Raw genomic sequence first — 14,974 nt, forward strand, 5'->3', positions numbered from 1 at the left:
AAACAAAAAACAGCATTATCAGGGTTAAAGTAGATGCAACGGGGGAAGCAATGTGCATTTTATTCATGCACCTGCTCTGTTCATGAATACTCAACAGGGTGGGGTGGGTCTATTCTTTAGATCGGGGTGGGCAGAAGGCAGATCTCCAGTTGTTTTGGATTTCGACTCCCAGAAGCCCCTGCCAGCATGGCCAAAGGTCAGGAATGCTGGGAGACGAAGCCCAAGACATCTGGAGATGTACCTCCTGTGCACTTGATTTTCATCAGCCTTCCCAACTTGGTGCCCTTCAGATGTGTTGGACTGTAACTCCATTGGCTATGCTGGCTGGGAATGATGGGAATTGCAGTCCAAACTACCTGGATGGTACCAGGTTGGGGGAGGCTGCTTTAAATGAAAAGGAGCACATGGAGGAAGGAAGGGAAACCCACCTTCTCATTACTTTGCTGCTCCCCTTTTCCCACCCTATGCGCTCCTTCATATGTCAACCCACATTCACTTCATATGTGGCTGGGGAGGACAAAATAGCTGTCTCGTCACATCTTGCATGGCTCGCAGAAGAGTTTGGCCTAGTCTTTTTCTCAACCAGCTGTTTTTGCTATGTGCGTGGAGGTTTTCAAACATGCATCATACCCCTGCTCTCCACAAAAAAATGGTACAGTCCAGGAAAAGCACAGAGCACTTCTGCTGATTATATGAAATAAATCCTGCAAGTGAGAAACCGACATGCCCCTCTCATTCCACTGAGGTGCTGAGCAGCGAAAGTCACGCTTAGCTACAGATAAGTGCCCCCCCTTGCCTCCCCCCGCCCCGCCCAAGACATAGGGGGCTGAGCTGAAGATCTAAAGAGCATCGCTCTGACTAACCGTGTCTCCCCACTCCTGCAATGAGCCCATGGGGGTTTCCTCCTTTCCCCCACAGCAAGGGTGATTCACACCTCCTCCTGCTCTGCACACTTCCTTTCTTTGCCTCATTGAAACCACCAAGATACGAAGATCACAGTTCATTTTTCAGGGAATAGTAGGCACACGTGTCATCCTATACACCTCAGCTCTTAAGCTGACATTGGCTCCCAAGCTTAGGGCAGCAGCCATGAGGGCCATCTCTCCAAACAGAAAGAGGAGTTCAGTGCTAACAGATGATTAACAAAGCAACCATGTTAAAGCAAGTCAAATTCTGCATTAAGCAAGACACAAATTTGGACTGGAATGGCTAACACAAATTATCATGTATGTGCTTGTTCAGCATGCATTTGTTTCTGCTACCCATGGGGCTCCAGAAGGGACTGAACCCCAAAAACCCAATCACCAGAAACTCTGTTAAGGTTTCAGCAAGTACTGCTGTGTATGTTTTCCAAGCTCATCTTTGCCACCACGAGGACTAGAAACATGCTTTACGGACAAAACAAACGAAAGCAGAGGCTCTCGGGAGGCTAAAACTCTGTTCCCAGTACTAAATCTTTGCATTGAAGAATATGCACGGCTCATGTTGTATAGACAGAAGGAACCCAAAGTTCACCATCTCTAATCCTGTCCTATGGGGCAAGATCCTCCCACCTCTAAAACCCTAGAGAAAGAAACACATCTAATTCAATAAAGGCTCCTCAAAAATTTACTAATTTATTGCAGCATAAGCTTTCCGGGTCCAGAGCCCACTTCTTCAGATGCATGAAGAGATATCCTCAGCTTTTTAATATACTATAATAAATAAAATAAAAATCTCTCTCTCTCTCTCTCACACTCACACACACACACGTACGTAGGTAGACAGGGGAAAATAGTAAACTGTAGAACTAAATGGCCACAAGAGGTAAAGCAATTTTTCCCAACCTGGTGTCCTCCAGATGTTTTGGACTGCAATTCCCAAGCATTGGCCATGCTAGCTGGGGCCAATGGCAATTGAAGTCCAAAACACCTGGAGGGCACCAGATTAGGGAAACCTGATACTGAGTCAGTAACATTTTTGTATCTGTCTTTGAGTGTATGAAGATAAGCACAGTGGCCATTTACAGCAGCAGCCACCTTCTGATGTATTTTCCCCCTCTCTACTCATGTGAGTGTGTGTTGATTTTATACACTTGATTTTATACAAAAACACTTGATTTTATACAGATATATACAAACATCAGTCCTGCATTTGGCCCCTGTAACCTTATGCTAATTAATACAAGTTAAGGTGCCACAAGACATTTAGTCTGCTGCAGAAAAAACAAATGGCTATCCCTCTGGAATGTTACTATGGAAGCCATCTAAATTTTACATTCTGTTGTGCCACAAGCTGAAAACAAAAAAGGAAAAGTCACATCACATCAAGGCAATTCCAGCTGACAAATCAAGCAAGCCAGTCAAACCAGTTCATCCAGATGCCTGCAGGGTCACCCAAGATTCATTCCAACCTTGCAGTCAGGCAGAGTTCACACACAGTGAGTACTGTGTCCAGTTCTGGGCACCACACTTTAAAGAGGATGCAGACAAACTGGAGAGGGCTCAGAGGAGGGCAAAGATGGTCAGGGGACTGGAAACAAAGCCCTATGAGGAGAGACGGAAAGAACTGGGCATGTTTAGCCTTGAGAAGACAAGACTGAGGGGAGATGTGATAGCGCTCTTCAAGTCCTTGAAAGGCTATCACAGAGAGGAAGGCCAGGATCTCTTCTCGATCATACCAGAATGCAGGACATAGAATAATGGGCTCAAGTTACAGGAAGCCAGATTCCGGCTGAACATCAGGAAAAACTTCCTGACTGTTCGAGCAATATGACAATGGAACCAATTCCCTAGGGAGGTGGTGGGCTCTCCCACACTGGAGGCATTCAAGATGAGGCTGGACAGCCATCTGTCAGGGATGCTCTGACTTGGATTCCTGCGTTGAGCAGGGGGTTGGACTCAATGGCCTTGTAGGCCCCTTCCAACCCTACTATTCTATGATTTTATGCATGTCCTCCACTCAACGGGTCACAGCAACAAGTGATGACTTGCAAGTGCAAAAGCACCCACCCCTCGTCCAAGCACGGGATATTGCTGCGGCACACTACTCTTCAGCACAAGGGTTCCAATGTCCACTAGCTGTGAATCATTGAGCCAGAAGATTTAACAAGCAGATTGCGTGCCTGTGTCACAGTCGGAAGCAAGAAATCCTCTGATCTCCAACAAAAACGTTTTCTACTATACTCAACCTCTGGTTAGGCACATTCTCAACACTTCAGAGGAAGACGACGCCAATAACACACAAGGCAATAACCCCCAACATTTCCCCCTGACTTTACAAACCAAGGACCTTCCCAAGACCTCATCTGGCAGAAACATGTGGCAGCAACCTTCCTGAAGTTAAGCAGGTCCAGATCTGGTCAGCGCCTGGATGGGAGACTGCCTGGGAACCTCATATACACATATCTTGAGCTTCATGACAAAATAATAATAATAAATTAAGATAAAACCACTCAAAGTAGGGGGAAGTGACAAGGAGTGGTTTTGCCATCTCATCCCATTCATCAGAAAAATGCCACATAACACTGAACAAAGTTAGTGCTTTATAAAAATCTGAAATACAACCAAAGTGTGACTTTCCCCTGCCATCCACAAGACTGTGCCGCTGGTGCCTGCCCCACACCCCGCCTAGGTCCATTGAAAGAGTCCTTATCTCCTTAGCAGCTGAGCGCAAAAGTCCATTCTCCTTTCCCAGATTAAAGGAGTAGAGTGGGGAAGTGGGCTTCAGATCAGGACGCTGGAGACAGGGACTTTTGTCGATCGCCCACGCTGAGGAACCACAATACGATCTTCACGTTCGGATGACTCCTGGAGCTGCCCTAGAGAGAGAAAAGGAGCGCGTCAGCTGGAGACAGGGACTTTTGTCGATCGCCCGCGCTGAGGAACCACAATGTGATCTTCGCGTTTGGAGGACTCCTGGAGCTGCCCTGGAGAAGGAAAGGAACGCGTCAGTGTCAGAGTTCAGGGGAACCGGCAGTGCCCAAAGAGACTGCGTCAGCTTCTAAGTCAGGAGAAGGTGGTTCAAGTGATTTCCTGGCTCCTTTTCCTCTTCCTGATGGGCTTGCCCCAGCCACGGCTCTGAGGCCACAGAGACTGCTTCCCCAGCTGTACTCCCCTGACCTCCTACACAGCCATGTACACTCCTTTACATACACTGGCACACACCTGGCAGTCTTAAGAAGAACATATGCCACCGGTTACCTGGAAATTGCTGTAAGGGCTGCTCCCAAGTAGCTGCAAAAGCACAAGAGACGAGGTGAACTTCAAACAGCTGCTGAGAGATTACTCATGTGATTAAATTACCCAGAAGGTTTTGACCAGAGGCAACAACTGTGAGGTGTTCTTAGTCAGAAAGATGCTTTCAAACGTGGTGATCAATATCAATTATCACTCCTGACAAAAACATATTGGGCAATTTATTCACTGAGGACCGGCTTGAGGTTCACCTCATCTCTTTGCTTTTTTGGTACTGCCTCCCCCCACCCTTCTTTTCTGGTGCCCATAAATACCACAACAGTCCTATTGCAGCAGGTCCTCCTTCTCCTTCCCTGGGTAAATTCCACCACACCACAGTAAATGAGTGGCTTCCCTACAGTGCACAGCCACTACCACGCAGGCCAGAAGCCTGGGCCACCATTTTTGCTATTGCGGTGCACGTTTGGTGCAGCAGCTCTAAGCCAAGATTCTTGGACCTTACTCCTCTACTCTATGCAGCTGGTGGAGGGAGGAGGCTTTACCTTGTACATACAGCTCCGTGCGCTTACGGTCTGCCTGGATGAAGCAAGCCGTGGCTAGGAAGAAGCCGCCACCAATCACTCCCACAAAGGCGCAGACCATGAGTGCGTATTCCAGGCTTCGGTAGTGCGACAGAAACGACGGGGAGCGATCGCTTTGGATTGTGTCACTGATCTGGAGCAGAGATAAAGCGAAAGGCCATGGAAACCTGATGCAATGCCCAGAAGCTAAGCACAGAAGCAGAGCCCACAGGAAACCCACTGGACCTGGAAATGGGTGGTACTTGCTTAAATTTAAAACGTAAGATATAAAATAGACAATGCTAAGAACAGCACATGATAAAACCAGCAACAAAGTATAATCACAGCGCAGCACAAAAACCAAAGTAAAAAAAATTAGCAGCAGAAAATAGTATTAAGATCGAAAAGCACTAATCACAGTTCTTAAAATGCTGGGGATAATAAAATGGTCTTCACCTGGCACCAAAAAGACAATAATGTAGGTGCCAGGCGAGCCTCTCTGGGAAGAGCATTCCACAGATGGGGAACAACCATTGAAAAGGCCCTCTCTTGCAGCCACCGGCCTCACCTGATTTGGCAGGGGCACCTGGAGGAGAGCCCCAGATGATGAACTTTGGGCCCAGGTAGCTAGATATGGGAGGAGATGTGCGTTCAAGTAACCTGGCCTCAAGCCATGTAGGGCTTTGAAGGTTAAAACCAGCACTTTGCACTAGGCCCCAAAAAGGACGGACAGCTGGTGCAGGTGGTGAAGGTTCGGCCAATCACAGCTAACTTTCTAGTCGCCCTACTCTGGACTAACTGAAGCTTCCAGACTGCTTTCAAAAGCAGCCCCGTGAATATCGCATGGCAATAATCCAAACAGGAGGTTACTGGAGCGTGCATCACTGCTGCAAGGCCCTCTCGTAGGTGGTGTATCAGCCTGAGCTGACAAAAGGCCCTCTGAACCACCAAGGCCACTTGTGCCTCTAGTGACAACGATGGACCCAAGAGCACCCCCAAACTATGGTCCTGATCCTTTAGTGGGAGCACAACCCCTCCAGAGCAGGATGAACCCCTTAACCAGACAAACCACCCACAAACAGAGGCTGGATTCACACAACATGCTAAGCCACCCTTGCGAATAAGCCACAGCGGGTTGATTGTCTGCAGAGCAACCCACTGTACATCCAGAAAACGATTGGGCTTGCCGTGATTTGTTCTCTGCTTCTCATCTTGCTCTGGAGAGTGCTGCACTTCCCCTAAAGGATCAGGACCATAGCTGGGGAGCGCTGCTGGATCCATCTTTGTGACTAGAGGCACAAGTGGCCTAGGTGGCTCAGAGGGCCTTTTATCTGCTCAGGCTGATGCACCTCAGCTGGTGGCAGAGGAAAGGATGAGGGGCGGGATGGATGGATGAGCTTCAGAAAGGCAAGCAAGAGCATCTCCACAACATTCCAAGTCCTGCCCAAGTGCTTACCAGGCCAATGAGGTAAGGGCTCCCAGCATCACCCAAGAGATGGGACAGCAGGATCTGGAAAGCTTCAGCTGTAGAACGGCGTGTAGGGATGACAACATACTGTAAGAAGGATAAAGCTGATTTTGACTAGGGCTTGAGGCTGGGGGTGATGGGAAGACAAAGGCCCCACAATGTCTGTTTGCTGCAGTGACTAAGTGGGTAGGAGCTTCTCCAGGGCAGGGACAGATGCATCATGATGTTTCGGGGGCAAAGCCAATGACCTACTTTACCCAATGAGCCACATGCCGAGATATTCTACACACAGAAGTGGCCTGGCCGAGCTGCACAAAGAGGTGGCCAAACAGAGCCAATCAGTACTCATATTTTACAGGCAAGGAATACAGAGGTTGAAAGATAAGCAATTAGAACAAGGCAGATCATTTTAGTTTTTTTACTTGAAATTGTACAAGCTATTGTTAAACTATTGGCAATCCGAAATCCTTACTGATCTACTGCAGAACAATCTGACGTCTTCCTATAGTTCCCGATCTCCTTTCTGCTCGCTGTCAGTGTATGTGATTGCTCAGTAAACTAAACTATGCTGAACTGTTGGTTTTGGCACAACAGACTAACACAGCTGTTCCTCTGAAATATGTCAACAAATGCATGTTGATGAGGATGAAAATTTTTATTGTAGCCCAGCACACTTTGTATGCACTCTCAGCAATCCTTGTAACTGCTCCCTAAGGCCAGCCATATTATTGTTTCACAGATGTGGGAATGGAGAGAGAAGGCAATGGAGGTGGAGGATCACTGGGTTGCCAAGGCTATCTAGTCAGTTCTCGGCAGAATTCTGCTGCTCTTTGAAAATTTTAACAAAGACCTACAATGGTGTGTCCATTAAAGCCCCAAGACATGATGTGGCTGTTACTCAAGGGCTCACCCATCCAGGCTGATTCTCTCCAATTACCAATAGTTGGGAAGAAGAGCAGAGAATGGCATAATTATACAACTGTAACAAGTTACGCAAATTTTGCATGCTCCCCCTTTCCCCACATTCTCACCAGAAGGATATCAGCTACTATGGCCCAGTTGAGGGAGAGGAAGGTCTCACCGATGAAAATACATATCTACAAGAGGAGGGGGGAAGTGGAGAAAAACACTTTAATTCTAAAACTTGACTTTGCCGCTTTTCTTTAAAAGAGTCCAACGCTGTTTAAAAGCACACATTATGCCGAGAGAGGACAAGGTACCACCGTGGGAATTGCCACAGGAAGCCGGCAGCCCCAAGGATTGCACCACAGGCACAGGTGAAAGGCAGGGAGACAGGCAAACTCACGTAAGTGGCAACGATGCTCTGCCGTGCGCACACCACCGCCATGAACAGGAAGGGGGCAGAGACAAGCAGCCCGAATGCACACACCAGGGGGTCAGCACGGGGATTGGTGCGCTGCCAGCGCCGGGAAATCTCCACCCCAGCAGTAACACCCAGCACACCAGTCACACAAGTGATAATACCAAAGGTGAGGCTGTGGAGAAGGGAATACATAGCATGTATGTTTATATGGCATGTTAGGAAGCCTTTGAGGCATTTCACAAATGGTATCTTGCAATCAGCCTTCAACAGGGGTTCAGTGCCTCAGGCCCGAGCGCCAAATCCGGCCCTCGAGGGATCCCAATCTGGCCATCTAGGGTTACCCAGAAGACCCCACCCTCTTCCCTTGGCCCATCCCCTTTCTCCTGACCACCTATCATTTAGGAATTTCCTGGCTTTTGTGCAGTCCCCCGCCCCCAATTCTAAAAAGGTTGAAATGCTTGATTACCAGCAGTAAGACCATTAAGCTACAATAGGCTGGTATTTCTGGCAATTTTGTCCCTATCCCTTTTGCATTTGTCCTGGTCCCTTTTGCCTTCGGCCCCACCCACCCCTGGGATGCAGCCTTTGAAAGCTTCTTCGAGATGGAACTCAGCCATCAGGCTGAATGAAGTCCTGCAGCCCTGCCTTACAAGAACCCAGTCCAGTAGTGCATTACTATCGCCTACACGCTGGAGATGGGAGGCTGAGGCACAACGGCATGCCTAGGGGCACCTGGTGAGTTTCAGGCAAGGGCAAGATTCAAGACTGGGGAGCTTCCCAATTTGTGGCTCAGCCTCTTAGCTACCAGAGTTCACAGATAAGAATACTGAGCCAGATGTTCCACAAGAGAGAGCAGGGCTGGTGGCCACAATCAAAGGTCCTGCCCACTTGCTAGCTCACCTGTCAGAGTCATCACGGCAAACTTCCCCTGGAGGGCATGGTTGCAAGCTTCCGCTGGCCAGGCGAGAGCGGTACAGGAATGCAGGTGCCCACAAAGCCAAGCAACCTGTTACGAAGGCCACAGCTGTGAAGCCTAGTGATGAGAGCACAAAACTCCGGCTGCCAGTCAGAGAGAGAGAGAGAGAGAGAGAGAGAGAGAGAGAGAGAGAGATTGATTATAGCCCTAAAGATTCCTACACCCAAACCCTTCCCCCCCCACTCCCCCGCCATTCAAAACATGACACCTTAGGGCTGGTTCATGCAGGCAGTTGGTGATTGCAACATCAAGTGATAACACAGTTGTCATCTGAGCCATCACAGATCTTCTGCCCCAGACAGAACGCTCCTATCACCTTGCACATAATGCTCTAAAATGGAGCTGGTTTACACAGCTGCCAGACTTTAAATATAGGAGGATCAAACTGCATACACCCAAGGGTGAACCAGCCCTTAACACAGCCTTCCCCAAACTGGTGCCCTCCAGAAGTTGTGAACTTCAACTGCCATCAGCCCCAACCAGCATAGCCAATGGTCAGGAATCTTGGCAGCAGTTGTCCAAAACATCTGGAGAGCACCACGTTAGGGAAGGCTGCTATAGAATCACACAGCTGTCCCACGATGGTATTTTAGGCCATGTGTGGCCAACCTGCAGCAGGAATGGCACAAGAAACAAGGAAAGCTAGACATGCCCAGACAGGACCCAAAGTCTAGCAGCCCTCACTCTGCCATACCTGCCTGTCTCTCCACACTGCAGGGCTATCTGCTCTCCAGCTCAATGGGGTAGAGGCAAAACCCCCACCAAGGGACTGTCCTGGGGGCTGTTTATGAAACACAGTACACAGGGTGTCACTTTCTCATACAGAGGAAGTTCAAATGGCACAGTTACCAAGAAGGTTGTTCACCACAACCCTAAGCCTAAAGCAACAGTTTTCAGAACTTTCTGCCTTCAAGGAACAGTTTCCGCACTGACTTGTTGCCTCTCTTGTGTTGCGGAGGATTCTGCAGTATGTTTGATGGCACATACAGGGTTTGGGCCAGGTCTGTTTGAACTCATGTGATCTGAGAGAACATCCTAGAACACACCCAAAGGCCCTGGGAATTGCAGGGGTTAACTGATAACAGTGGTCAAGGTATCCTTCAGGGAAACTTGTTCTCCATGACTGACCCTTTCAGTGGAGATCCTGAAGGTTCCCTGGAACACAGCTGGAAAAACACTGGCATAAAGCTCTCTGGATGGGTGCCTATCAGTCTCGCTTTGAAAGCTGCTGGCCCCAGAAGAGAGATTCCACACATTTCCCTAAGCAGCTTATTTGGCTCTTATTTGGCTCTAAAGGGCTCTTTGTTGCCCTTTAGCTGAGCCTTGTAAGAGCCCACAAGTTACTAGTCTGCTTTTTTAAATTAACTAGCCTGCTATGAGGCTAGCAACTTGTGTTTCCATGCTGGCTGTGGAACAGGAAAACCCTATCCTCCATGGCCCACATGGAAACACAGGCTTCTCACTTCTTGGTTGTACAAAAAAACAGCCTTCCACCAGGTGAACTGGTGGAGGAGAAGCACAGTGCTCCATCCCTCCTCCGCCAGCCTTTGCATTTCCATGCTGTTCATGGAGAAAGAGGCTTTCTTTTCTCCATGGCTAGCTCAGAAACCAAGTGAACTATCAGAGGGGCAGACTGATCTCTCCCCAGCCCTCTCACGCACTTGCATGGAATTCCTGCTCACATATGGCAACCAGGCAAGTTGCTAAATACAAGGCTGCTTTGGTTATCACCCACTGAGAATATCTGCACTGATCTGGAATAATCTAGCCCTGGTTCCATTGATTCCAGATCAATGCAAAGTAGAAGGGTGAGATCCACATAGTGGCAGCAAATTCAACCTCTCCTATATTATTTATCAGATTTATATCCTGCCTTTCCTCCAAGCAGCCCAAAGCGGCTTGCATGGTCCTCTTCCTTTCCATTTTTGTCCTCAGAAAAACCCTGTGAGGTAGGGTAGGCTGAGAGTCAGTGACTGGCCCAAACTCACCCAGTAAGCTTCATGGTCAAGTGGGCACTAGAACCTGGATCTCCCAAGTCCCAACCAACACTCTAACCACTATACCACACTGGTTCTCATTTGTTACTCACTTGCGGCTCAGGGCCCGCAGGTCAGCTGCCCATGAAGTATTTTGCAGGGGGGCATCAGAGCATGTCTCCACAGCCCCCCGAGGTGGCTCACGCACCACAGTTATCAGCAGCACCAAAACCAATGCCCCCAGGCCCGGAGTCACCTATAGGGGAGAATATGGAAGAGGAGAGTTCACTGAGAGGCATCCTGAACAAGAGGAAAATAAAAACCTATGTGGGTGGAGGGTGGGCAGTGCACAGCCATTTGGCAAAAAGGGGGTTCCCAAAGAGAAATTTTTAAAAATGTAATACGATCAAAAGTCCACAGACATTGACCAATGCAACTGTATCTCCACCCTACTTACTCGCAGAGCCCAGTGCCAGTCACCAGCCAAGTCTTTCACCTTTGATCCCACAATGTAGCCCAGTCCACTGGAGAGGAAAAAGAGAGAGCAATTAGACCCCATCCAGCAGACTCTCCAACCTCTACCAGAGCAAATTAACACTTGCTTAGCTTTAAACACTGTGACAATTTATTCTACAATTTATGAATATGCGTATTTGGCTCTGACAGTTCCATCATGACTTACAATAAACAAGCATTACCAGACAAAACCCACCAGTAACTGAGGATACCCACCCCACCCTCACCACAGAGAGGACAGCGTGTTCGCACCTGCCCACAGGTATGGCAAAGTAGAAGATGCTAAGCATGCGGGAACGCCGTTCACCCAGGAACAGATCAGCGATAATGGTGGGGGCGATGGTTGAGTAGCTAGCCTCTCCGACACCCACTAGACCTCGTGTCAGTAGCAACAATGAGAACCACTACAGTGGAGGAAACAGACAAACACCTCAGGATACATCTGTGCTACAAGCCTGAAACATCCCACCTTGAGTGTTGCAACCATGTGCATGTGTCAGGAGTTCTTTATTAAATACTCCAAAGCCTCTTCTCCGAATTACAGTTCCTAGGATTCCTTGGTTGGGAGCCATAAGTTAAATAGGTTCAAGCCATGTTCAGATGCCCTTTATAAATAGCCACTTTTCTGATTGCCCATGACAAGTCAGAATCTCCTCCGGGCAATCAGACAGGAAAACTTACGAATGGTTTTGGTTATTCATTTTTTTGAATTTGGAGAGCTCAGTTAAATGAAGAACTCATCTGCAAAGGGAGGAAGGCCTTCAAGGCAAAGCTGGGAGCATTCACTGCCCCAGAAGGTAGCAGTACCAGACCTCCTCTGCCACATGAGCCTGGGTTGGGGGAGCAGAAGATAGGCTTATCCAAAACTCAAAAGTTCTCCCCATGTCAATGGGGCAACTTGCCCACAGAATCTTCTGAGCTACCCAGAACCTCCCCCCGGCATCCCCCAACGTAAAAAATACCTCCTTAGGGATATAGCTGCTCGCCAGAGTCACAATCGACCAGAAGAAGATCCCGACACACATCAGGTATTTGCGATTATAGCGATCCCCTAGGTAACCGAAAATTGGTGCCAATACCATGTAACTGCTAATAAAAACTGCCAGGAGAGAAAACTATTATGAGAACTAATCATTCAAATGGCTACACTCTACCCCCACTCCAATAAGCACTGTCCTTTCAATGCACTTGCAGGGTGGGGTGAAAAAAGAGAGAGGACCAAACCCAATCTCCTAGCTCCTCACCCGTCTGTAGGAGTCCAGATTTGCTGTCATCAATGTTAAAAAACTTCTCAATGTCAGGAAGAACGCCTGATAAAGGGCGAGAGGATCAGAGTCACCATTGAGGAGATGAGATAAGGTACCCTCACCCTTAACACAAACGATCAGGATCATAACTGTGTAATCAAAACTAGTGATCAATGGGGGCAGGTGGAGGATAATTCTTCCTTGCTATAAATGTTATGTCCCCACCCAACCCACACAGCTGGGAAGAGAAACCACAATTTCCAGTTACTAACCCACACCACTCCAAAAGTTCTTACCAGCCACAGTGAAGCGGTCCATGTAGTTCAGCAGGTTGATAAGGAAAAGGACCCCCACAATGAGAACAGCATGTTTAGAGGAAATCCCTGTGAGGGCCTGTACCTCTTCTTCCCCTTTGTCCCCTGCTTGAAGACCCTCCTTTTCCTCTTCCTCGGTGTCATCTGCCTGGGCCAGGATGGGGGCCGTATCAATGTAGGGTTGCCACTGGGATGCCATGGCGGGGGGCAAGGAGGGCCCACTGGGAGGATCCCAAATGAGAGACAAAGGGAGTGCGGAGCAGTGTGGGTTCAACACTTTCCAATTCCTGTGGAGGAGAATCCTTAATATGAATGCCTGGTGAAACAGTGGCCAAGCAGCCTAGCTGGGTTGAGAGCAGGTCAGACGGAAAGGGAAGGGCAAAAATACACCCAGCCCTCAAAAGCAGGCTCTCGCTCCCTTCATGTAAACAAAGCTCAGGATGAATGGCGCCCCAGGCATCTCACGGGGAGCGCAGGCCCTGTTTACCACAGCCTCCGGCCAACAGCGACAAAAGCTGAAGGGTGGCCCCATCCTAAGGCTGCAATTGCCCTGCAACCTCCCCCCCCCCCCGCCCCCCATCACAAATCGTCCCTCGGCAAACGTACCCGGTCTCTGCGGAGGAGCCGGGAAAGATCACGTGAGGGGTGCCCCCTCCCTTTTAAGCCCGTGTCTGTCACATGATTCCTTTGCTCGTTTTCCCCCGCCTTTTCCGCCACCGTCTGAGCGGCGGCCTTGGGCGCCATAGCGACCGGGTCGACCAGTCCGCAGCGCGTTCTCTTCCGCCTCATGCCTCAAGGCCAACAAAGCGGCCAATGGGAACTCCCCGGCCATCAGAGGACACGAGAGGAGAGAGCGAGAACGAGAGCGAGAGCGTGTGTGTCTCTTGCTGGGTTGCCAAGGTTACCAGTTAGGCTCTTCTCGCCCTCACGCATTCTATCGGGCTTTGGGCAACCGCCCCTTCTCCTCCTCCTCGTTCGTTGTCATGGTTATCAGCGCATTGCTGACTGTGCTCCCTTTCCCCCAGCCAGGCTCTACGCGACAAGCGCCAGTACACCCAGCGCCATTTACAACCACCACCACCACCACCGCACTATTTCCATGGCAACTAGTGCGCTGTCCGACACATGTCAAAGCGTTACCTACACATTTCTCCCCATAACCACTACAGTCATCCTCTCCTCTTCGCAACTGAAACCAATCTGTGGCCTGTCTTTCTTTCTCTCCCCCGCTCTCCGGGGTAACAATGCCTCCTCAGTCACCATCTTGAATGTCATAGTCTGGTAACGGCCATTGTTGTTGTTGTTGTTCAGTCGTTCAGTCGTGTCCGACTCTTCGTGACCCCATGGACCATAGCACGCCAGGCCTTCCTGTCCTGCGCTCTCTCCCGGAGCGTGCTCAAGTCCATATTCATTGCATCGGTGATGCTATCTAGCCATCTCATCCTCTGCCGTCCCCTTCTCCTTTTGCCTTCAGTCTTTCCCAGCATCAGGGTCTTTTCCAGAGAGTTTTCTCTTCGCATTAGGTGGCCAAAATATTGGAGCTTCACCTTCATTATCTGTCCTTCCAATGAGCACTCAGGGTTGATTTCCTTTAGGATGGACTGATTTGACCTCCTTGCAGTCCAGGGGACTCGTAAAAGTCTTCTCCAGCACCACAGTTCGAAAGCATCAATTCTTCGGCACTCAGCCTTCCTTATAGTCCAGCTCTCACAGCCATACATTACTACTGGGAAAACCATAGCTTTGATTAGACGGACCTTTGTCGGCAAGGTGATGTCTCTGCTTCTTACTATGCTGTCTAGGTTGGCCATAGCTTTCCTCCCAAGGAGCAAGCGTCTTTTAATTTCATGGCTACAGTCACCACTATAAACAACCAAGACGCCTGGCGGCAGTTTCTAGAGCAGCTTCCCACAATCTGGTGGCCTCCGGGTGTGTTGGACTACAACTCCCAGCATCTCCCAGGCAGCTGGGAGTTGTACTCTTAATATATGCATGTTATATTAATGTATGTGTTTTCATTGTTAAATTTAACCCAGGTAACGTAGGGTTCATAGTTTGCCAGAGAATGAGCGAAAGGTGGGAGGGCCCTGTATGTGCGAGGATTCTGACGTTACGGAAGGAATGAACTGAGAGCAGCCAGATACGGTTTGGGGATGGAAGAAGCAACATCTAGCTAGTGGGGTTTGTGTGGGGGCCTTTAGGAGGGGTAGAGTAGGTAGAGAAGCTAAAAACAAGCATTGACTGATTAATAATCATGTATAACTTTTCATGTTTAAAATATTTGTTTTTTAAAGTCCAAATTCCCACATGCGGATTGATTTTTTTGCTGCCTGTGTTATATCTATTTCCTTGTTACTTCTCCTGTAGTGGGTTGAGAGAACCAATTGAGCATATTGAGTTTCTCTAGAACCCAGAGCG

General features: G+C 48.9%; 1 protein-coding gene across 4 annotated transcripts; it reads right to left on the reverse strand.

The window, feature by feature from the left end:
- Window positions 1–1,598: 1,598 nt before the first annotated feature.
- SPNS1 (SPNS lysolipid transporter 1, lysophospholipid) lies at window positions 1,599–13,900 on the reverse strand. 4 transcript variants are annotated; one of them, XM_084805339.1, is made up of 13 exons: window positions 13,701–13,900; window positions 12,539–12,843; window positions 12,240–12,305; window positions 11,958–12,094; window positions 11,248–11,399; window positions 10,937–11,003; window positions 10,593–10,735; window positions 8,428–8,586; window positions 7,510–7,699; window positions 7,235–7,300; window positions 6,192–6,290; window positions 4,718–4,889; window positions 1,599–3,799 (listed from the first exon to the last, which is right to left on the reverse strand). In XM_084805339.1, the coding sequence occupies exons 1-13, from the start codon at window positions 13,829–13,831 to the stop codon at window positions 3,705–3,707; spliced, it is 1,782 nt and encodes a 593-aa protein (XP_084661465.1). In that variant the 5' UTR covers window positions 13,832–13,900; the 3' UTR covers window positions 1,599–3,704. The 4 variants fall into 4 exon arrangements, with proteins under 4 accessions (XP_084661465.1, XP_084661467.1, XP_084661466.1 ...); XM_084805341.1 differs by lacking the exon at window positions 13,701–13,900 and adding an exon at window positions 13,163–13,223; XM_084805340.1 differs by having other exon boundaries at window positions 3,504–3,907.
- Window positions 13,901–14,974: the final 1,074 nt, after the last annotated feature.

Source organism: Heloderma suspectum, chromosome 6 (assembly GCF_057233095.1).
Source record: "Heloderma suspectum isolate Gila_16-S chromosome 6, 16-S_ref, whole genome shotgun sequence".
NCBI lineage: Eukaryota > Metazoa > Chordata > Lepidosauria > Squamata > Helodermatidae > Heloderma > Heloderma suspectum.

Coding starts and splice junctions, on each gene's coding strand:
- SPNS1 (XM_084805339.1), bottom strand. CDS start 13,831: ATGACATTCAAGATGGTGACTGAGGAGGCATTGTTACCCCGGAGAGCG. Junction 12,844..13,700: donor GTGGTTATGGGGAGAAATGT/GTAGGTAACGCT, acceptor TCTCCTCCACAG/GAATTGGAAAGTGTTGAACC. Junction 3,800..4,717: donor CACGGAGCTGTATGTACAAG/GTAAAGCCTCCT, acceptor TTCTCTCTCTAG/GGCAGCTCCAGGAGTCATCC.